At 38.2% G+C, this 26,452-nt stretch overlaps 1 protein-coding gene across 1 annotated transcript in view; it reads right to left on the bottom strand.

Annotated features, from left to right (window-relative positions):
- Positions 1 to 13,536: 13,536 nt before the first annotated feature.
- LOC126354700 (putative sodium-coupled neutral amino acid transporter 7) overlaps positions 13,537 to 26,452 on the bottom strand; it is a 70,581-nt gene continuing 57,665 nt past the window's right edge. The window contains exons 6-8 of the mRNA XM_050004517.1: positions 20,873 to 21,135; positions 20,569 to 20,768; positions 13,537 to 20,481 (exon numbers count right to left, since the gene is read on the bottom strand). Coding sequence (XP_049860474.1) covers positions 20,297 to 20,481; positions 20,569 to 20,768; positions 20,873 to 21,135 — 648 coding nt within the window. The 3' untranslated portion in view covers positions 13,537 to 20,296. The remainder of the gene's footprint in view (positions 20,482 to 20,568; positions 20,769 to 20,872; positions 21,136 to 26,452) is intronic.

The raw sequence follows: 26,452 nt of genomic DNA, 5'->3' as shown, positions 1-26,452 counted from the left end.
ACCTACTTGATCCTCTGCTGCCTTCACTACTTCATCCCTCAAAGCTACCCATTCTTCTTCTACTGTATTTCTTTCCCTCATTTCTGTTAATTGCTCCCTTATGCTCTCCCTGAAACTCTGTACAACCTCTGGTTCTTTTAGTTTATCCATGTCCCATCTCCTTAAATTCCCACCTTTTTGCAGTTTCTTCAGTTTTAATCTACCAATAGATTGTGGTTCGAGTCCACATCTGCCCCTGGAAATGTCTTACAATTTAAAACCTGGTTCCTAAATCTCTGTCTTACCATTATATAATCTATCTGATACCTTTTAGTATCTCCAGGCTTCTTCCATGTATACAGCCTTCTTTTATGATTCTTGAACCAAGTGTTAGCTATGATTAAGTTGTGCTCTGTGCAAAATTCTACCAGGCGGCTTCCTCTTTCATTCCTTTGCCCCAGTCCATATTCACCTGCTACGTTTCCTTCTCTCCCTTTTCCTACTACCGAATTCCAGTCACCCATGACTATTAAATTTTCATCCCCCTTCACTATCTGAATAATTTCTTTTATTTCATCATACATTTCTTCGATTTCTTCATTATCTGCAGAGCTATTTGGCATATAAACTTGTACTACTGTAGTAGGCGTGGGCTTCGTATCTATCTTGGCCACAATAAGGCATTCACTATGCTGTTTGTAGTAGCTTACCCGCATTTCTATTTTCCTATTCATTATTAAACCTTCTCCTGCATTACCTCTATTTGATTTTGTGTTTATAACCTTGTAGTCACCTGACCAGAAGTCTTGTTCCTCCTGCCACCGAACTTCACTAATTCCCACTATATCTAACTTAAATCTATCCATTTCCCTTTTTAAATTTTCTAACCTTCCTGCCCGATTAAGGGATCTGACATTCCACGCTCCGATCTGTAGAACGCCAGTTTTCTTCCTCCTGATAACAACATCCTCTTGAGTAGTCCCCGCCCGGAGATCCGAATGGGGGACTATTTTACCTCCATTGAATGGAAATTATATTGAAAAATAGGGTTTTCTTCACACATATAGTGAGGAATAATAAGGTGCATTGAAATTCTGAATGGAACTAACCTGGTTTCATGAAAAAAATGGTTGATTTACTTATTGAACAACCCTTTGTATTAGGATTTATGGATAAACAGTATATAAATGATTATTTCTATGCCAACATTAAATTATGTTATCAGAAGCATTGAGCTGGCACCCGGTGTGTACCAGATATGTTCCATCAGGTTCAGATCAAGCCAATTTGGTAGCCAAGATATCAACTGCACTATCACGCTCCTGAAACCACGGTAGAACAATTCTGGCCTTGTACCAAGGACAGTTATCCTACTGAAAGATCTCAAGCTTGAAGGATAAAAATAGTCGGCAATAAAGTTCACATCCACACCTGTCATGGTATCTTCAATGACTTTCCCTCATGGCATAATACTGACACTGCTGACCAGCATCCATGACACAGTGCACGTTTCAAGCACTTTTTCAATTTGATGATGTTATATCTGGATGCAACCATCATCCTATGTAAAATCTCTGAATTGACCAGTCTGGTTTGGGAGTAGAAGATAGCAAAAGAAAGCCTGAAATTTAAAAATCCAAATTTATGAAATCATTCACACACGAGAATCATATAAACATACTGTCATCTGACCATTGCACAGTCATGTATGGGTGACATAATAATAAGTGTCTCTGACATAGAGAAACAACTGAAAGAGTTAACAACAAATAAGTTGGCACATCCAGATAGAATCCCATTCGGTTTTACAAAGAGTACTATATATAACTGGCCCCTTAGTTAGTTTGTATTAATTGTAAATCTCTCAACCAGTGCAAAGTGTGCTGCAAAACAGCATAGGTGACTCCTGTATATAAGGAGGGTAAAAGAATGGATCCGCAAAATTACAGACCAATATTCTTAAAATCTATTTACTGCAGAATTCTTGAGCATATTCTAAGTTCAAATATAATAAATTTCCTAGAAACTGAACAGATCATGCCCGCAAATCAACAGAGCTTTAGAAAGCATTGCTCGTGCAAAATCCATACTGCCCTTTTCTTACATGATATACTGCTAACTATAGATGAAGGGGGCAGATTCCATATTTCTAGATTTCTGAAAAGCGTTAGGCTTGGGACCCCATTGCTTACAGCTACCAAAGGTACATGCATCAGAATAGACTCCCAGATATGTAACTGGCTTAAAGACATCTTAAGTAATAGAACCCAGTATGTTGTCCTCAATGACAAGTGGCAAGTGTTCATCGGAGATGGGGAGGGGGGGGGGGGGGAGGGGGGGGTAACATCAGGAGTGCCCCAGGGAAATGTGATGAGACTATATGTCGATGGCCAGTAGTTTGTGTATGTTGTTATTTGTGCCTGGCAGAATAGTGATGTGTACAATGAGCACAGATATGAGGAACGAATGACATTTGTGTTGGAACAAATATGCAAAAGTTATCCATTTGCTATTACTTATTAGCACAATATAATCCTATTGTAGCAGTGGTGTAAGGTGAATACATATAGGTGCAGTATGCAAGGTGCTGCTGCCTTGCAGACAAGCTCACAACATCAGATGAAACAAATTTGTGAATGTGGCTATGGAAACACTTCACTGTCGTTTGTGTTATGTTAAAGGCTATTGTTTTGATTTTTTAGTTGATAGCACTTCACAGTTGAAAGCTGTTCAAAGCATTCCAACTGTGAAGGCTTTCCTTATTATGTATTGACTATTGTGCTGGCTTGTCACCACTTTATGTCTACTGACTGTCACTTAATACATGGATCACATGTCTGTTCATCTCCTCCTCTACGATTTCTGTCTATGTTCTCCTGCCCACTTTTCTGTGTCCACCTCTCCTATCCCTGTCCATCTCATCCTCCCCCTCCCTATGACCATCTCGTCCTAACTCATCTGTCTTTCCCCTCCCACCCCCTCCTCTCACTCTGTCTATCTCATCCTCCCCCTCCCTCATTATCCATCTTATCCCCCTCTCTGATCAGCCAAGCTCCATGTGCAGCCCCTGGAGGCATGGGGATAGTGCCTGCAGAACACACCTCTCATGAAGGGCAGCCTACTTCTCAGGGGGTTGGAAAAGAAACAAACAAAAAATTGCCTATATATCCACTTCTGTGGGAGACAGGAAGTTCTAACCCCCTAATTGCTAATTTTCATGTAGCAAGCAGTATGTATTATCTATACTAAAGATGTAGCATAATTGAAGCATCTGAGTACATCCTAACAAAAGACCTGAAGATAACGGACGAATATTTCCGTAAGTGGAGACTTCAACCAAATGCTTCTAAAACAGAGGTTAGTTGCTTCCATCTCAACAACAAACTCGGTGGAAATGAACTCAACATTTGATTTGAAAACACCATCCTCAGGCACAATAAAACTCCGAACTACTTGGGTATGACGCTGGACAGAACACTGTCTTTTAAAGAGCACCTAACAAAGACTGCCAAAAAATTAAAGACAAGAAACAACATTATTCAGAAGCTCTGTGGTACCACCTGGGGAGCAATGGCCTCCACTCTCCACACCTCTGCTTTAGCAATTGTATTCTCGGCTGCCGAATATCATGATCTGATTTGGCTAAACAGCCCACATACAGAACAGATGGATGTCCAGTTGCATAACACTCTAAGGATGATTTCTGGAGTAATTAAATCCACTCCAATGCGATGGCTCCCAATATTAAGCCACATCCCACCACCACACCTGCGACGTACTGACGCTCTTGTATATGAATACAAAAACATCATGGGAAATCGAAGAGTGCCAACCCACCAAGACATTGTGGCTGCAAACACTAATAGGCTTGGATCTAGGGACCCGCCAACAGCAAGGGCCTGTGTACAAGAAGGTTTCAGTATCACAAACGTGTTGTCTGAAAAGGGGAATGCATGGCAAAATCATAACATGCCTTGCATCACACAAAAGCCACATGGTTTCAACCTACCACCCAAAAAGTAATCGACTCTAAATAGGATTCGAACTCGTCATGGCAGATGTGCTTACTCCCTGTATAAATGGAGCAAAATACCACCCCTCAGTGTGACTACAGAGAAAATCAGACTATCAGCCAGATTATTGAAGAGTGTTCCAGAAGAGCCTATAATGGATACCCCAACGACTTCCTGCTCGCAACTCCAGAGACGATAGATTATATTAATAGACTTGATGTTTGTTTGTAATCCTCAAACTTTGTTATATTAGTGATGTTTGTTTGCAATTATTAACGTTTGTTATATTAGTGATTTGTCTGTTTATTTCTTATGTGTCTGTATTGCCATGGTCATGAGTTTCTCTGGAAAAAATATATATTAGACCTCTATACGATAAGTGTTTAGAAATAAAGTATTTTTGTTTTATCTTAATTTTTGTAAATGATACAGCCCTTTGAAAAATGTGTATTTTTTAAATAACTCTCAAAACAGTAGAAACAAAAAATATATAACAAATATATCAAAAGTACTAGAGACCTGACCGGTGTTTCACATTACAGCTCACTCTTAGTGTATTGAAATTTAATTGACTTCGCACACTTAAGGACTTCCTTTAACTTACAAGTTTAAGACAAAAATACAAAATTTAATTTTTCCAATTAATTTATTTTATTTGTTTTCCAAATTTGGAAAGTCACAGAACACTATCTTTTCTGTCGTATTAGCAGATACTACTGATGTAATTATAAACAGTATCTTCTCAGCTCCAGCTATCTGTATTATGTACATATTTATTACTAAATACGTAAAAAAAAATGCATTTTTATGAGTTTTTCTGAAATATTTACTCAATAACCCCCATTTGAAAACTTTTAAGAACTGCACAAAATGTTGTTTGGGTAATATGTTAGTAGTCAGTGCAAACACAGGGGCAATATTTTTCTTTGTAAGGTGTTAAAAATTTTTCAACTTTCTGCATATTTCGCATCCCTGAATTTCTAGTGTAAAACATGAATGTTGGCATCACTGTTTCCAGTGCTCTTTTGTTTATAACAAATGAGTGAGAACTTGCACATATGCCATTCTGCAACGAGTTTTGTGTTTATTTTGATCACTCTTTTAGATACAGTGTCAGTGAGGAAATGCAGTAGTTAAAGAGTGAGGTGTGTGGACTATGAAAAAGAGACTCAATAACGTGGTGCTTAAGAAAATGGAAAAACATTTCATAGTTGTTGGAAATCTCTCAGAGGTATTGCAGAAATATCTTGGTCCTGAAGTAACTGTATTAGCATCACATCAGAAAATCAAAACATTGTAATTTTGAAGAGGTACCATGTGGAACTTCAACATATATTTCTTTACCAAACTTTGAAATAGTGATGTGACATGCACTCAACCTGTATGATCTGACATGAAATCACCATGTAGGAGATGTGGAGTGTTTATTTCTTCCAGTCTGTAATTTTAAATGAAATGTCTATGCAGTGCCACACTGAGGAAATAGTGCTATAACAACAGCTATTGTTTTGCTTTTGTAGCCAACAGCACTTCACAGTTGAAAGCTGTAGAAATAATCTCAAGTATGAGGAATTTTCTCACATTGCATCGTTTTGATTTTGTAGTCAATAGTGCTTTGTAGTTGACGGTTCAAAGTATTTTCCAGCTGTGAGGACTTTTCTTATGCTGTATTGCCTATTGGAGTTATGATGAAGCAAGCTGGGATATCTTTACTTCCTTTCTTGTTTTGCTATCTGCCTCCTCAAATTCATTTTATTTTCATTTTTTCCTAATTACCATTAACATGTGTCAGTATAATCTGCATTTCCATAAAGAGAAAGGTTGGCCCCCAGTCTTAAGGAAAAAAGCACCAGGTCTAATTTTGTGCTTAGTTTTGTGTATATAATTAGTTTCCTAATTTATTTTGACCCTTCCTAGTTAATATCTTTTGTTATATACACTCCTGGAAATTGAAATAAGAACACCGTGAATTCATTGTCCCAGGAAGGGGAAACTTTATTGGCACATTCCTGGGGTCAGATACATCACATGATCACACTGACAGAACCACAGGCACATAGACACAGGCAACAGAGCATGCACAATGTCGGCACTAGTACAGTGTATATCCACCTTTCGCAGCAATGCAGGCTGCTATTCTCCCATGGAGACGATTGTAGAGATGCTGGATGTAGTCCTGTGGAACGGCTTGCCATGCCATTTCCACCTGGCGCCTCAGTTGGACCAGCGTTCGTGCTGGACGTGCAGACCGCGTGAGACGACGCTTCATCCAGTCCCAAACATGCTCAATGGGGGACAGATCCGGAGATCTTGCTGGCCAGGGTAGTTGACTTACACCTTCTAGAGCACGTTGGGTGGCACGGGATACATGCGGACGTGCATTGTCCTGTTGGAACAGCAAGTTCCCTTGCCGGTCTAGGAATGGTAGAACGATGGGTTCGATGACGGTTTGGATGTACCGTGCACTATTCAGTGTCCCCTCGACGATCACCAGAGGTGTACGGCCAGTGTAGGAGATGGCTCCCCACACCGTGATGCCGGGTGTTGGCCCTGTGTGCCTCGGTCGTATGCAGTCCTGATTGTGGCACTCACCTGCACGGTGCCAAACACGCATACGACCATCATTGGCACCAAGGCAGAAGCGACTCTCATCGCTGAAGACAACACGTCTCCATTTGTCCCTCCATTCACGTCTGTCGCGACATCACTGGAGGCGGGCTGCACGATGCTGGGGCGTGAGCGGAAGACGGCCTAACGGTGTGCGGGACCGTAGCCCAGTTTCATGGTGACGGTTGCGAATGGTCCTCGCCGATACCCCAGGAGCAACAGTGTCCCTAATTTGCTGGGAAGTGGCGGTGCGGTCCCCTACGGCACTGCGTAGGATCCTACGGTCTTGGCGTGCATCCGTGCGTCGCTACGGTCCGGTCCCAGGTCGACGGGCACGTGCACCTTCCGCTGACCACTGGCGACAACATCGATGTACTGTGGACACCTCAGGCCCCACGTGTTGAGCAATTCAGCGGTAAGTCCACCTGGCTTCCCTCATGCCCACTATACGCCCTCGCTCAAAGTCCGTCAACTGCACATACGGTTCACGTCCACGCTGTCGCGGCATGCTACCAGTGTTAAAGACTGCGATGGAGCTCCGTATGCCACGGCAAACTGGCTGACACTGACGGCGGCGGTGCACAAATGCTGCGCAGCTAGCGCCATTCGACGGCCAACACCGCGGTTCGTGGTGTGTCCGCTGTGCCGTGCGTGTGATCATTGCTTGTACAGCCCTCTCGCAGTGTCCGGAGCATGTATGGTGGGTCTGACACACTGGTGTCAATGTGTTCTTTTTTCCATTTCCAGGAGTGTATTATAGGGTGAAATCAGTAATTGTTTCATGACTTAGATACTACTGTTGACTGACAAACAAATATAAATTCTGTACTAATTACAGACATTTGGAAGAGGAACTATTAGGATTCTTAAAGTATTTATTTGGCTCTATTTGAAAGCATATTAGCAAAGCCAGCCCTTAATTAATGCCAAAATAATTGCCCGGTTTGTCAAAAGCATTGTTTGTATAACTATCTCTGTTAATTTCATTACTTAAATAAATTCAGCCTAACCTTTGTGGTAGGCGGAATTGTTAAAAAGAAAGAATTTTTCAGTTTATTCAGTTTGTTGAATGAGTTATGCTTTAATTGTAATTTCTGTAACTTAAACATCGAACGATGTATAGTTTCAGTGCCTATTCTCATGAGGATATATAAAGGACAATTTTTCAGATGCAAAACATATATTTGTTTGATTAACAATGCAGCAAGTTAATAAGTGTAACACATATAGGCCGTGTGCTAGAACAGTTAATGACAATGTCTGTTTAATTTATTTGAAAAATAGTGTCACGCGTACCATATTATTCTGAAAGAACTGTGAACTGTGTGGTTACGTATTTACTGCTCATAGATGTTCAACAGCAATCTATTGTAACAGTATGCTGATGTTGCCTCCAACCTATTAATGAGGCTTATCAACATTTACCAATAGCGAACTGGCCACATAATTTTGTAATACTGGGGGGGGTTGTGAATTTACAGTAGACAGTATTTAACTTCTACCCCCCACTATCAATGAAGAAATGAAGCAGCCGAATGTCACATAGTGTCTTGTTGCCACAGTATGTGTCTCCGTGGTCCATTTAACCCTGCTACTTTGTTAAACCTACATGACTCAAAATGGTTCTAAATTTCATTTCTCATTATTTAAATACCAAGGTAACTTTATGAAATTGGTGACTGAAAAACTGAATAAGCAATACAAGTATAAAATATTTTAAGTAGTTTGCTCACGAACATCTGTAGTTGCATGTCTAATGCTCATATCGTGTCGACCTGGCAGAATTATTATTACTATGTCAATTTTTTTTTTTTCAGTTTTCTGTTACACTCAGTAGTGGTAATAATGTTCATCATCTCAACTTATTTTGAAGAATTAACAAAGGCTCTCCATTTACAACAATTTCCCTGCTTTGCCAGGAAATTTTTTAGCACTTCTCAGTTATCTGAATCTTTTTTTTCTGTTCAGTTTAAATTACAACAATGGCAATTGGATCGTTGACTGATGTTGACCTGAAAGAATTGGTACATCTCTCAACAGATGAAGCAATTCTTACAAAGTTTGAAGATCATGGAAGTAGTGCAGCTGAAAGCAAGTGTTTTGGTGACAGTGACAATAGTCCCCAGCCTGTACAAAGTTGCATACAATCTTTTCTTTCTGAAAATGAGAATACACAATGGCACTTACAGCCAACAGCACGACATGCCTGCATATTAGCCTCGAGTGTCATCCAAGGTACACCAGGAGTTACCAGGTATGCAGCCAGCAGAATAAGAGATGTAAAAAGTTCATTTTAAGTAGTATTTTGTATAGGGCTTCAAAACTAAACAACAGATGTCTAATACTGAGAGACAAAATATTTTTGGAGAGAGTTGGAAAGTCACTGGTAGAAGAACACATTGCATCAAGGAAATGCTTCCCAAGAACAGAAATTCTCTGAGAATGATTAGGTGCATCCAAAAACCTGAAGGTGTTCTTTCGAGGCATGTTGTGATGGGATGGTATGTTCGCAACTGTTCAGCAGTGATGATTGGATAATTTATTTTTTATTTTGACCATCTCAGTTGCACTGATCAGCTGTAGTGGTTACCGATTTTGGGCTGACACGCCCATTTTCAGACCACACATCTTGCTATTAGCCATAATTATTGATACAATACGGTGCCAAAAAGCACAGCAACGTATACAGTGGGCAACAAGTACTGTCACTGATCATAGCCTATGTGTTGCTACTGTCTCATACTGTAGCAAACACACACATAGGCTAACATCATTGAAGGGTACTTTTTGTCCATACTTTTTGTCCACTGTATACTCTGCTGTGCTTTTTGGCACCATATTGTATCAATAATTATGGCTAACAGCAAAGTGTGTGGTTTGAAAATGGATGTGTCAGCCAAAATTTACCCAATACAAGTTAAGTTTATGTCAATGCAACCGAGATGCACAAAATAAAAAAATTAATTACCCAAGTCCCTCACCTCAAGGTGTGACAGATATTAGAATAAGTGACAGCAAGAAAACCTACTAAACATACACCCTGTAAGCTGTGTCCAGAAAATGACGACAACAAAACGATCATGCTTGCAAAATTACATGTCAGGTACTTGTAATCAAATTGCAATAAATAAGAATAAAAATTAGAAAATAAATGTTAATGCTTTCACAAATAATTGCCCACAGTGAAAACTCATTTCGTATTTATACTTTTTTTTATATTTTTGTGATTACTTGTGTCCAAACTGCAATCAGTAAAGTAACAAAAGAAGAATGGAAATATGAGAAAGAAACAACAGAACGCTTTCTAGGAAGGCTGCCTTATTGTGAATTGTGTGTTTCAAATTTACCCTATGTGAATATTAAAATAAGACATTTTCTTAAATAAAGTTTTGTATATTATCAACATTTTCAATAACATCTTGGTATACAACATTAGCAGCTGCATTAAAAATGTGTTGGTAGAAGTTCATTTTTTTCAGTATTTTAATATTAGATAATACTGACCTAAACAGTACATTTGTACAGTAGAGATTGACAAAACAACAGGGTTAATACGTATACCATGTCTCTCTCTCTCCTCCTCCTCCTCCTCCATCTCTGTACATCTCCTCCCTCCAGTCTCTAAAGTCAGCTCTTCGTCTTACCTGTTCCTGTCCATCTACTCCTACACGTCCTCTATCTATCCACCTTATCCCCCCCCCCCCCCCTTTTCTGCTCAGCCATTCTCATCCGCAAGTGTAGCCCTAAGAGGCATCCTGGTACCACCTGCACAACACATCTGTCATGCAGGACAGCCCGAAAATTGTTTTTGCTCACATCTCTGCTCCTGTAGGAACTAGTAGACTAATTCTCACAGTGCTGATTCTCATATAGCAAGCACTATATTAACCAAATTTTTGTTGAAATCAAAGCAGTTTGCATTAATTGAGGCCATGGAAACTTTGTGGAAGCAACATAACTGGTTCACAAGGGACGACAGTGATACAACTTCAATATGATTTTCTGCCATCTCACCTGGAGCAACATGGAGTGTGACTGCTCCATGCATCTGTATCACATGATACATGACGGAAATTTCAAATCATCTGATGTGCCTCAAAAAATTGTTTTGTGTAGATGAAGCAATGCTACATCCATCTCTGTAGTTCGTTTCTCAGTAAAATTCTTAATTTTCACATAAACTAATACTCACTGTTTTGGGACTCATGTTTGCCCTCCACTACGCAATCTCATTTAATTTTGAAGGAACTTTCCTGTAAAAAGCTTTTTGCTTATAAATTCTGATGTGACAGCTTGATAATTAACTGGTATTCTTTTCAATCTTGCCCACAGCTACTGTGATACTTCTAAATTAAGTAAAACACATTGCATGCTTTGAAAGTTTTCAGAGGAAAAAAAAAATGTTGTTGCTGGTCAGTTTATTTTCGGTGCATTTTAGGTCGTACAATGCTGCATTTCAAATGTAGCTAACATATCGAAATTGTCTTTAACAATGGAAGGACAACCATACCTCATTCCAGCCTCAGGCAAATATGTGACATATTTGGAAGTAGTCTGCAAGGAAGCTGGCAGCAATGCATCACACACAAGGTTATCATCACCTGCTGCATTGCTCCTGAGGGAACATAGGTGTGTCATACAGGTAACGGTCATATTGCACGACCTTTATTGCAATGTTTTGTACTGCATATCATATCACTTCAGCAAGAACCATGCCTTAACATAATGTAGCAAAGCTGGACAAGATCTGAACACATGGAGAACATGTGCCAAAATTCTCTCTCGGTAAAATAAAGATGACGAACTAAAGATCCTATAGAATAGTCCCTACAGAAAATTATTGATTTGAATACAATGAGGTGACAAGTCATGGGTACCTCCTAATATTGTGTCAGACCTTTTTTCCCAGCATAGTGCAGCAACTCTATGTGGCACAGGCACAACAAGTCTGTGTAAGTCACCTGCAAAAATATTGAGCCACACTACTGCTATAGCTGTCCATAATTGTGAAAGTTTTGCCTGTGCAGTATTTTGTACATAAACCGGTCTCAATTTTGTCCCATAAATGTTCAATGGGATTCACGTTGGGCAATCTGGATGGTCAAATCATTCACTCAAATTGTCCAGAAAGTTCTTAAAACCAATCATGAACAATTGTGGCCTGGTGACATGGCACATTGTCATCCATATACATTCCATAATTGTTTTTAAACATGAAGTCATTGAATTGCTGCAAATGGGCTCCAAGTAGCCAAACATAACCATTTCCAGTCAGTTATAGTTCAGTTGCACCAAAGGAACAGTCCATTCCGTGTAAACACAGCCCACGCCATTATGGAGCCACCACCAGCTTGCACATGCCTTGTTGATAACTTGGGTCCATGGCTTCAGAGAGTCTGTGCCACACACTAACCCTACCATGAACATTTACCAACTGAAATCAGGACTAATCTGACCAGGCTAGTTTTTCAGTCATTTAAGGTCCAACTGATATGGTCATGAGCCCAAGAGAGGTACTCCAGGCAGTGTCACACAGTTAGCTAAGGCACCTGTGTCACCCATCTGCAGATATACCCCATTAACACCAAATATTGCCACAATGTCCTAGCGGATAAGTTCACCATACATTCTACACTTATTTCTGCAGTTATTTCATGCAGTATTCCTTGTCTGTTAGCACTGACAATTCTACGCAAATGCCACAGTCTTGGTCAGTAATTGAAGGTCGTAGCATTATCCGTGGTGAGAGGTAACGCCCAAATTTTTGTATTCTCAGCACACTATTTACACTGTAGATCTCTGAACATCAAATTCCCCAATGATTTCCAAAATGGAATGTCCCGTATGCAACACTACTGGACCCAGGTTACACTCCTGGTACTGCCAGGTATTTTTCCTTAATGAGAGGGGACTGGAACAGAGTCCACTCGGCCTCACGATGCCAACTGAGAAGCTACTTCACAAATAAGCAACTGTTCAAAGGTCAGGGATGCTGATAACAACCAGGAGAACCATGTGCTGACCCCATAATGCATCTAAATGTCGCCATATGGCAGAGGATGACATGGCAGTCAGTCATCATCATGTGGTCTCTAGGCCCGACCAGGAATAGCTTTTTTTTCTGTTTTTAGCTTAGATGGTGTATGACAAGAAACAATGAAATCTTGAAATTTCAATTACAGCATTGTTTCAAATATCATGAAATATCCAAACTTCATAACAGTAAGTAATGACCCTCAGTAAAGAAGGAAAACTAAAATTCCTCCCAAAATGAACTGTGCTGGAATCAATCTCAAATTTTAAGTTGGTGCATTGTAGTAAAGGGTTATACTGTCGCCTAATAATGTAGTACCAAACTGCATCATAAGATGACAAAACTGCCACGGGCTGAAAACTACTACTCTCTGCCAGTTCTTACTCTTGGATAAAAAGTATTTATAAAATCCAAGTAACACAAAAGCAAGAACCTGGTATTAAAGTACCTGTTGTAGATGCAGTGGGTGGTCAGCACTGGCATGGTTGTTTAATAAGAATGGAGAATATACTGACAACCAAATTTTTCACAAAGATATGAAAGAAAAACTACCAAGGTGAAAAACCAACATTACCAAAGAACACTGCAGAAAGTAATAAATGACAAGGCAGGGATTTTCAGTAGTTGTGGACAACTGCTACAAAACTGGAAAAGGCCAGTCGCCCTGACAAAGATATTGGATGCGAAAGAAATTGTCAACCTACACACAGCAATCGCAATGAATACCATACTAGCTACATAAATCAGCTCCAGAAACCACTTTTTAATAAATCCTGTAACTTCAAGGTGTTGCCATCAAACATGGAAATTTGAAGACTGCTTCCTAATTTTGTGAGAAAGTGCAACTCAACTTTTTTTTTATTCATTGTCTTCTTCTCAATTATATGAAGGAAATAAAAAGGGTTAGGATTAGACAAATATTTTATTATTGTAAGTACATTAACAAATTTTTCAATTTTCAGATTAGTGTACAAAAATAGGAACTTTACAAAAATATCTAGTTTTCTGTCCTCTGGATATCACATGTACTGAGCATACAGAATAGCACCACAATGAAGTATGACTCATGTGTATGCATAATGTAGCACAAGTCTTACAGAATGGAATCTCGTGGGGATTTTTTCAACACAAACTTAACATCCTACTATCAACTTCATAACTTTTATAACATTTCTCTCATTACAAGTAATTCATCACAGAATGTGCACATACTGTCTGGAGAGATGTAGTGTGGCTATAAACAATTGAACATGCAATAAAGATTCAGTTTCCATTAATACATAACAAAATATTTTTACACTAATATGATAAAACAATAGTATCAGTTTCTTTAACAGTACAGGTAAATATAACTGGTAAAAAAGGTATCCATAACTGGATACTTTGCACCTTTCTACATCTTACAACTAATCACATAAAATTTGAATTGATAACTTTGCAGTTACGTGTAACTGCATTTCTGAGTCTCTGTATTGAGGTACGTACTTAACTTTCTGAAACAGTAGTGTTATGTTGGTGACCTCTTATTGTCGTAAACTACCTTAAATCATATACAGACATTTCATTTACTAATTTGACAATCTAGTGGGCCATCAAATAAAACACAATGCAGTACAGAATAAAGTACTTAATTACACAAAAGATAACAAAATATTGGTATTCACTGCTAAAACGAAAACTAAGAAAATTCAATGAATTATTTTGGTAAGCACAATAAAAAGCTACAAAGGAAAAATTACAGAAAAACTAGACCACAAGTCATTTTACATCTTAGGTGAAAGCCACCCATTTTACAGGATGAACAGGAACAAAGAGCAATGGGTGGTGAACAACAAATATTGAAATGCTACGATGATTATAAAATACTGTCAGAAAAAAGGTAACCGATATGTCACAGAGCTGCAATGATAAAGGGTGATAAGATGGCTTTTAGGAAAATATTATGAAGCTAGCTGGCAACAGGTAGCCACAAAAAGGATGGAAAAAATTCTCAAAACGAAAGAAAGCTATCAAAACAGGTAAGCTGAAGTAACACAATCCAAAAATTATATAACACATGGAAAGATTAACAAATGATACAAAATAATAAAACAACTGCAGGATGCTGGTAGAAAGAAACAGCCTCAGCCAGCTGAAGGACTCCTTCAGAAGTCACCTAATGTCTTTTTTTTTTTTAAAAAAAAAAAAAAGAACGCCTACAGCAGGGCCACATGCCACATTATTCCCACAGGAGTACTACAGTGTCTTAAATACATCATCTATTATTCAGCAAAGATTTCATTTATTTCATCCTTGTTAGGGTTCTCAAACTGGTGTCATAAGTACAAATCCTGGAAACAACACAGCAGAACACCTCAAGGTGACCACCAATTCCAAACTGCTTTTCCACTGAAGTATTTGTGTGGAAATGAAACTGAAATGTGGTGCCACAGAAGAATGCTCAAGATTAGATGTGCTGATCACCTTAAGTACTGAGGAGTTACTGAATACAACTGGAGAGAAAAGAAATTTGACACAACATGACAAAAAGAGATTGGTTGACAGGACACATTCTGAGACATCAATGGATCAACAATTTAGTCTTTGAGGGAAGTGTGATGGATGGATGGATGGATATGGTGGATATGGGCACTCAACAGTAGGGAAGTGTGAGGGGTACAAATTGTAGAGGGTGACCAAGAGATGAATAAAGCAAGCAGATTCAGAAGGATGAAGGTTGCAGTAGCTACTTGGAGTTTATGTTTGAACAGGACAGAGTATAATGGAGAGCTGCATCAAAACTAGCCTTTGGACTGAACAACAATAACTATCAGTTCTATACTTAACAGCTGGATCACAGGTAGAGTAAGAGTTTTGTGCCAGGGGATACACAAAATGTGAGCAACAAAAAAATCCACATCTGAATTCTCCACATCCTGTAAAAAATATTCCAAAATATTAAAAATGTAATGAGATATGCAAAACGAATGCATAATGATGAATACTTACATAGCCCAACAAAAGCCATGTTCAACATTATTAAAATAAAACAGAAGAAGAAGAAGAAAAGGCAAAAACAGAACATAAAAATATAACACCAATACAAGAAAACAATGTGACAACCCTCCCCCCCCCCCCCTCCACTCCCACCCTCTCAGAAATAGTAAACACTTCTAACAACTTCAGGGAGATGCTTCAGATGAGACTAACATTTCCGTCTTAGATCGATGCAAATTTGTTCAAAAGCTTAGTATGTATCAAGACTGATGTTTTAAAACTTTTGCCTACAACATACAGCAAAAAATGCAAAATCCTCACTTGACCTAAGAAGAAATATGTCATTAGAAAAACTATTGGAAAGCAAAATTAAAATGTTATAATTGTTTTTCAAGACCCCCTACAACTGCTTAATAAAATTAAATGTGACTGTAATAACATATTTCTGTAAAGCATTAAAATTTTGTATCAACATGGACCACAAAAGGAATTCATTTCTGGCAGAAGAAGAGCAATGTATAGAGACAAGTAACTGGGCTGCTTCTCAGTAGTGCATGGTTATGGAACTAATGCTACAAAACAATTCACTGTCTGTCACTAGTGATTTTACAGTGAGGTACAGAGCTGGTGTTAGAGTGTCAACACCACAGGACACCAGCAATGCTGCACTAGCAGATGGAGCTACCATCACTAGCAAGGCTCTAGCTAAAATTATGACTGTTTAACACTTGTCTCATGAGGGAATTATTATCAGTAAGTTGACAGCCTTGAGGGGAGTGATGGCTGTTGTTTTTCCTACCAGCAGAGGTGGAGGACCTCACGACCACAATGAAAAATGCCCCAGACTATTAGCAGGTGATTTAGCAGCTCTAGCTGTGTAACTATGATTCACAGCTACATTTTTGTCAACAGATTTTTCATTACTACAGTTAACTCTGCACATCAAAATGTGAAACTGCAAAAGCCAATATAAATGATCCTACTGTCTTCCCAACTATCATTCAAAAGTAATTAGCTGATAAGCAGTTAGCTGGTAGGGTATCTCCTGGAATCAACTCACTGAGCACAGCACTGGGAATAGATCAGAAAGAAAAACTTTTGATGTCATCACTGAGCCGTAACCAGCAAAGTGTGCAAGACCCAAAATATTTTGTTGCTTTAGACTGCATTTTGTGATCACAAAATACATTCGTGCCAAACGTGAACTTACAGCTGCCACACAAGTGAGTAATAGTAATGCTTGTCACATAACAGAAAATGTTTTCTTATATTTTTATTAATTTTAATTGGGTTCAATTGTTGTTTCTGTTCTGATGATTACAAGCTGTACTGAACTGCAAGTGGTACATTACAGTGTATCTTTTTAATACTTAACAGTGCTGGTAGGGTGATAGTGAAAACACTGTGCATTCCATCAAAGATACGGTGAATGATCTGTAGTGAAGTTGCATGGGGCAGCCATTGCGACAGGCGCACCACTGCACAGTCAGTGTTTTCAGAACTTTTCCCATAGTGAGCCTAACCTCAGAAGAGGAGAACTTCTTAAGCAGAGGTTTCTTTGTTATTTAGCATTTTAATGCCAAGTAAAGCATGAATAGTTACAGTATACATCGTGATGACAGTAAAATTTTGTCCAAGAGAATCCAGACATTAAACGATACCACAAAAATGCTACAAGATGATGAAATCAAACACAAAGAAGAACACTCAATATGATGAACACAAAATAAGCACCTGTTATAGATCAATGTTTCAAATAATGAGGAAGTACAAGCAATAGAGAAATTTCAAAAAATCTGTAAGTATTGGTGATATTACTACAGTAATATTACAGAAGATTGATTAAAACTGATAGAATTACTGACAGAGCTTATATGACTGTTCACTTGATGACATTTTTTCTTGGTGCAGTGGAAACTTAAATGGGTACTTCAAATTTTCATAAAACATGACCGACAACATAAATAACTGCAGCCCATTATAATTTCCTGTTCCTTTCCCAAACATGTAAAGGAAATTATCTACACCAAACTTACAGAATTTATACATAAAAGTTACGAAATGAAGAACACAAATTCAGCTAATCTTGTTTTCTGACCATTCAACCCTACGACAAACAGAGCTGCAGCCATACGATTCCTTAATGCAGAGTGAGAGTGAGTGAGTGAGTGAGAGAGAGAGTGAGTGAGTGAGTGAGTGAGAATTTTCTCAATTTGGTATTTTAATGTAAGTATGAACACACAGAAATGTACATGTGTGTGTGAGTGATGGGTTCTGTAGACTATCTCATCTTAAGTCTATGTGCATCCACCAAGTACATAAACAGACTTTTCCCGTATCACATGGCCAAGCAGCCTGTGTAGATAAGAGGACGAATGAAAAAAATACAAAATCATTGAAACCAGGAATGACAGTTTAAATTTGCCAGCTGTCTTGGCCATACTTCCTCTGCTTAGTTGTAGACCAAATATCACTGAAGATAAAGTCACTAGAGCTTAATTTTACACTGGCACTCTATTATGAAAGCAGAATCAAATTATCTTTGTTGAATAAATTTCCAACACCGATATCTGGTTAGTGATGGATGAGAAGTAACACGAAATTAATTTCCACATCAGATTTTGCTCCCATGTCATGTTCTGTATTCTAATATTCACGACAGTATCTCAGAGGAATGGCATTGATGGTTATCTGTTGAAGAAATAGGGACTTTCAAGCTCTTCAGCCTTACAAGCACTCTTCATGAATAGTGCATTATGAGCAGATAACTGGTTTCGCACTCTTCCACATCTATCATCAGCATCAAAAACACAAAACATAAAGCTAATCTCTACAAATAATCTCATGGCTGCCTGCAGTAACAGTTATACCTCATACATCTAAAACATAAGCCATCAATATGACTTTAACAAGATGGACTTGCACCATGCTGTAAGCCACAGAAAGTCTGTGGTAAGTAGGGATACAAATTTTAAATGGTAACTTCCATGTTCACCATCATGTCCTCCACCAAGAAGACCATAGTGTGATAGCACAATTATCTCATTCTTGTTCACATCATCCTAATGTAGTGAGACAAGTTTCTAGTCAAAAAGGGGTTACTAAAATCTAGAATCATCCCTTTTAACTTTAATAGGAAGAAAAGAAAAAAAGGAAGCAAGAAAGAAAAGTTGGCATCATTCTGGGAAACTACTGCCATGGCACATACACAAAACAGACATACAAGAAAGGTTAACAATGCACCTGAGAGTCAATAAAAAACTACTCTCCACACCAATAGTATCAGTCTATTAACAGAAACTAATTACTGTAGTGGGTCACCATCCATAAAAAAAGAAAAAAATCCCTGGCTAGTAAAACACCATGCCATCAAAGGTGTAAAAGGTGTATGTGTCAGTCTTAAAACCCAGAAAAATCAGCCTATTATTGTACAAACTTTTCATAAAGTTTTTAGACTTCCACTTATGCAACATTTTTGCAGCTGAAATATGCTCCCTCAGGTTGTGTACTTGATAAAAATAAAAATTAGTGTTCACATTAACAGTGTCCCCCAAAAGCACAAATTATGAAAGTTTATCAAGGACTCTTCTTTCAGTTTACTTTAAATTTCATATGATGGAAAGAGAGTAGTGTGAAGTAATCCCCATAGTTCTCATTTATAACAAACTGGTTTAGAAACTAATCTGCAAAGTTACTAATTAAAGAGTAGTTATCGTTGTCATCATCATCATCATCATCATCATCATCATCGTCGTCGTCGTCGTCGTCGTCGTCGTCGTCATGCACAGTTATCTGCCACAGGCACAGCCTGCCTGGACCAATCCTTGCCACCACCTCCGGTCTTCCCGTCACCTCTCTGTCACTAGTCCAGCCCACTCCTCTCTCTTCAGGATGACTTCTGCCATTCCTTTTAGCCATTTGTCGTTTAGGCTCCCTACTGGTCTCCTGCCCTTTGTCTTTCTCGCACTCATCTTCTCAGGCATCTTTGCTACCTCCATTCTCTTCAAATGCCCATGATCACACCATTTTAAGCTTTCCTCCTCAATCTTCTCTTATGCCTTGTGGTATCTCCCCAACCCTTTCATATATCATCTTTGAAGACTACTAAAACAGTTCTGTCAGCCATACAGCATAACTATTTCTCTCTGAATATTACTACCAGTCTCATTAATTTAAATATAATATTTACATTTTAAGTAATAAATAAAATTGTCCTTATCAAGCTTTCTATGTGAAAAAGATAATTTGTAGAACAGCGTGAAATTTAAAAAGTGGAAATCTACATAGCAAACTCAAAATACAATTTAAAATAGCATGACTGAAATCATGATTCATCATTTATCCTCCATGCGCTTCTGATATCATCAAATGCATGCATTGTAATCCCCTAGGTGGCTACTCCACTCTAAAGTTTCCCTGAGCATCACGACCAGTCTAAATTTACTGAAGCTATATGTGCACATTCTGTAAATTTGTCAAATTAATTAACTTAGTATTTTAAAATAACAACAAAATCTGGAAGCAATATATATGAATCACATTTTATGATCAAGCAGTCAAAAGTTTTCAGAGATCATTAATGAAACTTTTAATAAGCACAATGTTGTCTTAACCAGATAAATAGGAATGTATAAATAAATAACAGATGTTCCCTGCACCAGTGCTCGAGGGCACACACATGCACTGGCTACACACACAGTCTGATAGGTGATTGGTCTTTTTCGGAGAATCTTTCAATTGCCTGCACTAGAACTACTCCAAATACAAATGTCCCAGTCAGTATATACAACACAGACAAAAATATATAAAATCTGTCTTTATTTAGAAGAATAAGTGGATCTTTGTGTAATGTTGACTGCATCCAGCATATACCTGCCAAAAAAGAAAAAGTGAGAGAAATAAGTATGGCATTAGGTCTTATAAGTCAAAGACAGTTGTACTATCAGTATTTGTTATTACCTGGGAAAACAAATATGAAAATAGCTGCAAGACTTCCCAGACAATCTATCACAATTCCCATATCAGGGATGAGCACTGCTAAGAGCAATGTTAATATAAACCACGTTGTTGCTATTACAGCTCGTCTCATTGGTTCTTTAACTGCAATATCGGCCTGACTGTTGTAGAAAAATGTACACCATATTTTGTTTACTGCCTCCCTGCAAAAAAGAAAGAAAAACGTAACTCCTTTTCATTTACCAGTTTTATGCTCATATTACGTATTAACCAGGAGTACTTTCCACAGCTAAAACAGTAACAGTACCTTCCACAGAATAGTAGTATTGGATAGGTTGTGTATGTCTTTATAGCAATAGCTGTAATACCAATCAGGACAGATGGATGGTATCCCGAATAAGACTCCAGAATATCACTTGTGACATCGGCACCAAATGTCAGGTATCCAAATGTTCCAGCAAGAGTGTATGACAGCATACAAATAAAGACAGCTGCTCCACAGCATATTGAAAAATTAAATATGGTGCGTTCATGGAGGCAGGAATAAATTGGTATTACACTGACATGACACTGAAAAAGATATGTAAAAAAAATAAATTACATCACCAGCAGTTGCATATTAACTTAGTTCTGCCACCCAACCTACAAATGTAAATTTTGGTATTTAATAGTAATTACAAAGATAAGAAGATACCCTGCAATAAATACAATAAGCTTTAGAATTAGGTGGGGGAAAAAACCACTTCTACAGTACAATAAGTGAAACAGAATTATTTTGAGCATCACAGAATGAGACAGAAATACTAAAAAATTAAAAAATTCTTCCTGCAAATTCACTAGAAAATATTTAATAAGGAACAGAGGAAAACATGGATTCACAAAAAGTCATCATCTGCAGTTTCCTTTTAAATTTAAAACACCAGATACAGCTGATACTGAAGCGTCCCCCCACCTCACACACACACACACACACACACACACACACACACACACACACACACACACACACACAAATAGCAATGATAAAGAACATAAAAAATATGATGAAAATCAGACTTGTGCTTAGCTATTAAAACATGGAGGACCCTCAACTATTATGAGAGCTACAGACTTCAAAAAGAACACTGCAAGATACAGACACCAGTCTATAAGGAGTGTTCAAATGAAAAGGTACAAAAACATTTTAACAGCCAAACCAGATGAAATTTGCATATGCCGCTTGGAGATAACATAGGGAGCCATCTAGGGATGCAAATGTAGTGACGAGCTTGGTTGTGCGCACGTGTCTCCCCCCCTAAAAAATTCAAAGCTGTGCCCTCATGAGGCAAGGTGAGTCTCACCATCTTTTTCGATGTCCGAGGTCTGAGTCTCATCCAATTCCTCAACGGTGACATGGACTGTGAGACCATCTGCAGCCTACACCATGTCCATCAGGAGCTAATGGCCTGGGCCGCTCATGGAGGGAGTGATTCTGTTCCACGATAACATGCATCCACACACCTCTGAGGCCACAGAAAGTGTAATGGTGAAAGTTCAAGCGGCCGCAGCCTGGATATGTCACCTTGTGACTTCCATATGTTTGGTCCATTAAAGTAATATCTCAAAGGGAATTGCTTGACTTGGAGGATGAAGTGAAGGACATAGTTGAGAACTAGCTTACATCACAACTACAGGAATTCTAAAAACAGGGAGTCCTTCCCTCGTGAAACAGTGGAATAATTGTTCTCAGGCTGCTGGTGATTACTTTTGAATAAAGATTTCAACTGTATCCACAGTGCTGTTTTGTACCTCTTCTTTCCAACACCTCTCATAAAACTGTGACTCTTTCCCTCACCTTTATAATAAGAAGTGTCCCCTCGCATGTGATAACTGAAGGAATTTGATTTCTTTGTGTCACAAAATCCTACCAGTTTACCTTTTAAAGATAGAAGGACTTCACCTGTCAATCTGACTGGTGAGCATTTTTAACACTTAATAAATAGTATATGTTCTAATTTACAGGGTTTATATTACATGACTTAATGTATTTTGTCATTCACAAAAACTTTAAACCACCAAACATCTATTACAAAAAACGGAATAAATTCTAAACATTTTTACCTTAAAGGAGCACAGTCAGTTATTTTGATCGGTGAAGTATTTTTTTACGTTTCATGTATCTAAAGGATTTTTAAATCCACTTAGCTTATTTCATTGTGGTGATCTCATTCCATCTTTTTCCTTCCATTTCCCTCCATTCAGAGGAAACATAGTAGCCTCTCTATAGAAGTTTAATGCTCATTATTATGGCGCATCAGTCTTACTATTTGACGAAGAATTACTGAATTACCTGAACAGTTTACCAGAAGAAGATTCCGAAGGAGAAGATTTTTTGAATGTGATGAAGTGGATCAAAGAAACAAAGATGACATGCAATATTAGACTCACAAAACAGAACAAAGCAAATCATGAGAGTTGGAAGATGAATATTCAGAACCTATAGAACAACATACAAAAAATAATGATGATGACTTATGAGTGACAGTGCTACACAGCAAGGTCATCAGTGCCCAACATACAAATAATTCAGTGCTTACAGGTTCAATTCCAGTTGTGCCAGAAATTCTTACTCCCAGCTGACGAAAAAAGGGAAAGAACTGCATCCAACTCAGCATCTGGAAGTTGAAAGTGAAGAGCCTGTAGCCAATAAAAGTGTGGACTAATTGCAATGGACCATGCCCCTGGAAGATTAGGGCAAGTTGGCGGAAACTCCAGGGCCAATGTGTAATGCTAAGAAGCCAATTTCTGTTAAATAATTATAATCTTCCAAGCCTTATATGTAAGAGCTTTGCACAACTGCTCGAAAGTAATGTGCTCCTAAAATAGCGTGAACAGCTCTGATTTATTTTATGAGCATAACATAATGTCCTAAGAGCAACAATGTACGTGACATAATCTACTACTAAAAAATCATCCATAAAGTAAGTTATAATATGCTTAGTACATCTACAGATATGACTTATTCACGCATCAAAATCACAAGTGTCACTAATGTATCCACTGTATGATACTTCAATTTTAGATACTTGAAAATGGCCGAAATTGTACAATTGTACATGAAATAAAGAAAATGGCAGCTGAAGGCATCAAGAAATTTTTCAAAAAATTCATTGCATTGAAACATCTTGTCACAGGGTGTTACATGTATGCTGGCAAGTGATGAGAGAGTATAATATTCTACAAAACATAAAAACATTTACAGAAATTAGAGCCTGAGTAGTTCGCCAGAATGACACATGCTACTTGATGTTGTCCACTTAGAAGCTGCCGCAGCCACTGCATATGTACGTGGAGCATTTGGAGGAAAGAAATTCCTTCTCAAACTTCTATAGTCTCAAGTGTGAGAATTGCATTTTTCCTCACATTATGGAACGAAAGAACTCATGGAAATCGTGCAGTTTTTAAGATCTGACGATGATCATACTTTTGCTGAAAGTCTCAAGACCAATGGCTTTGCAACAGCTATCCCACCCAGGAGTCCATTAGAGGACAGCTGTATCCAGAACCGTAAATGAGGTGCATTTATAATATTAGATGAGCAGTTCTATCTTGCTGAGTAAATGAACCAAGGGAACACAACCATAGTGGGTACACTGAATACAACCCTAAAAGAAGTTCCTCCAGCAGCAATGCCTAATGCTAGATCTATGTATCATACACTCTTATAAATCTGGTGACAACAACTACATCCTATCAGTGTAAGACCACAAAAATTGTTGTCCTACTAAGCACAATGCGCCTCTCAGTTGCAGTGGACCAAGAAACACAGAAGACATTCCCTGGAGCTGTGAGCTGCTACAATATCACTAAACTTGAAACTGATATTCTGGACCTGATATCTCATCTGTACACTGTCAAGTCTGGCTGCTGCAGATGGCCTATGGGCCTATGCACATTCCTCCCCCCCCCCCCACCATGCTATACCTTGGTGGGTGGAATCAATGCCCTTACCCTTTACAGAGATACAATAGGAGAGAAAGTTACCCTGCAAGACTCTTATGCATATGTACAGTCAAGGAAAAGGTCTGGTCATACATTCATTGAGACCACTGAAATACACAAGGTACCAGTACAAGAGACCTGCCAGATATCAGGGTGCAAAAGTTCAAAAAAACTAAAACTCTGTGTGTGCAGTATAAGCAATCTGTATGAGGTCCATATGCTGGTAGTGTTCAGTATGTGTGTGCAAAGCATTTTGACAAAGATTGTGGCTTTAATTGAAAATTTGTCATACAATTTATGTCCATTTTTCTTTCTATTTCCTAATAAATAAATGCTCGTGGCCAATGTGGGCTCTGACTGACAATTTAAAAAATATTTTATAATTACATGTTAATTTCCATTTGTAAGTTAGTTTCAATGAATATTTAGTCAAATATAGTTTCCATAGAAAAGTCTAAACACAGCACATTGGTAGGGTAAGCAGAATACACTATTGACATTTAAAGACATTGTACTGAATTAATATAACTGAAAAAAGAAAAGGAAAACAGCACCGGTAGTACTCCTATGCCAGTTATCCTAGTGTGAAGCTCCATGATTCCCACAGCTGAAGTACTATGAGTGGTAGACAAAGCTTCACTCACCACCTTTAAAAAAACTCATGTAGTTAATTTTATGTTCATTTGTGTATATATGCCTGCAGCTCAGGTATACATTGAAATCTTCATGGCACAGTACTCTAGCTTGCCACTGGAACGAACAAAATAAAATGACACAGTCCACCGGCAAAGCGGAGAACTTCCTCTCAATCCATTGCATGGAGAAGTGGAAATGTCACATTTGGATGAGATCTTTAGCCATCAGCACTGGCCTGACACAGCTGAAATGAGCGGATCCATCAAATGACTGAAGCGAGACTTCATATGTTACTTTGATAACAAGATACTGGGAATATTTTTATTTCTCTCTTTATCTTGTACTTTTTATATTTAATAGTAACACTGAATTATGTCTTTCTGTATTTTCAGTTCTGGTGAAGAGTCAAAACTGATGAACCGGTTTAAGTCCAAACAATATGATCAAGAGATTGTGAATAAAAAAGTATATACCCGAGTCCTAAAGGAAAGCATATTCAACAGCAATTTCACAATTAGCTCACAGCACTGTACTATAATACAGGTATTATTGTATGAATGTGAAGTCTTCACAATTAGTAAGAATGACAATGACAAATAATATTCCAAAGGAAAAAATTGTTAAAAAGAATTGGATTTGTGAGTAAGATACAAGGAAATGGACACTGGAAAATGAACATTTACTGGAGTTGTGTGAGCACTTTAAAGTCTTCACAAGCTAAAACAGACAATAGTCAGATAATGATCAAATAGCAAGAATGTCCAAAGATAGACTACCTAATATAGCATTCTCTAGAAAACTGTAATAGACATGTGGAAGAAGAACTAGGAGTAGATGGTGGGACAACATCTGTGATGAAGCAGCAAAGATGGAAAGGGGAGGCTTATAGGCCAGGTTTGTTCGTTCTCTCTTTCTCTCTCTCTCTCTCTCTCTCTCTCTCTCTCTCTCTCTCTCTAGAACAACACAGTTGACACAGTATGTGTCTAATGCAATGCCCAAAAACCTGTCAAAAATTATATATAAATGATTAATGGAAAATCTCATAAAAGATATGAAACAAATACTAACAAAGAAATAGAGGGGCTGGCCAGTATTTACCTCATCTCAGTACAGCCAATAGATATACAAAACAGAACAGAAAATTTACATATCCTAGCTTTCAGAACTTTGTTCCTTCGTCTGGGTGGAAAGAGGGGAAGAAGGGAAAGTGGATTAACTTACTACCAACCCAGGTTCTGAAGCAACAAGGGAAAGGTAAACAGGGAAGGTA

The sequence above is a fragment of the Schistocerca gregaria genome, chromosome 3 (genome assembly GCF_023897955.1).
Source record: "Schistocerca gregaria isolate iqSchGreg1 chromosome 3, iqSchGreg1.2, whole genome shotgun sequence".
Classification (NCBI taxonomy): domain Eukaryota; kingdom Metazoa; phylum Arthropoda; class Insecta; order Orthoptera; family Acrididae; genus Schistocerca; species Schistocerca gregaria.
This window is presented reverse-complemented; position numbering and strand designations above follow the sequence as displayed.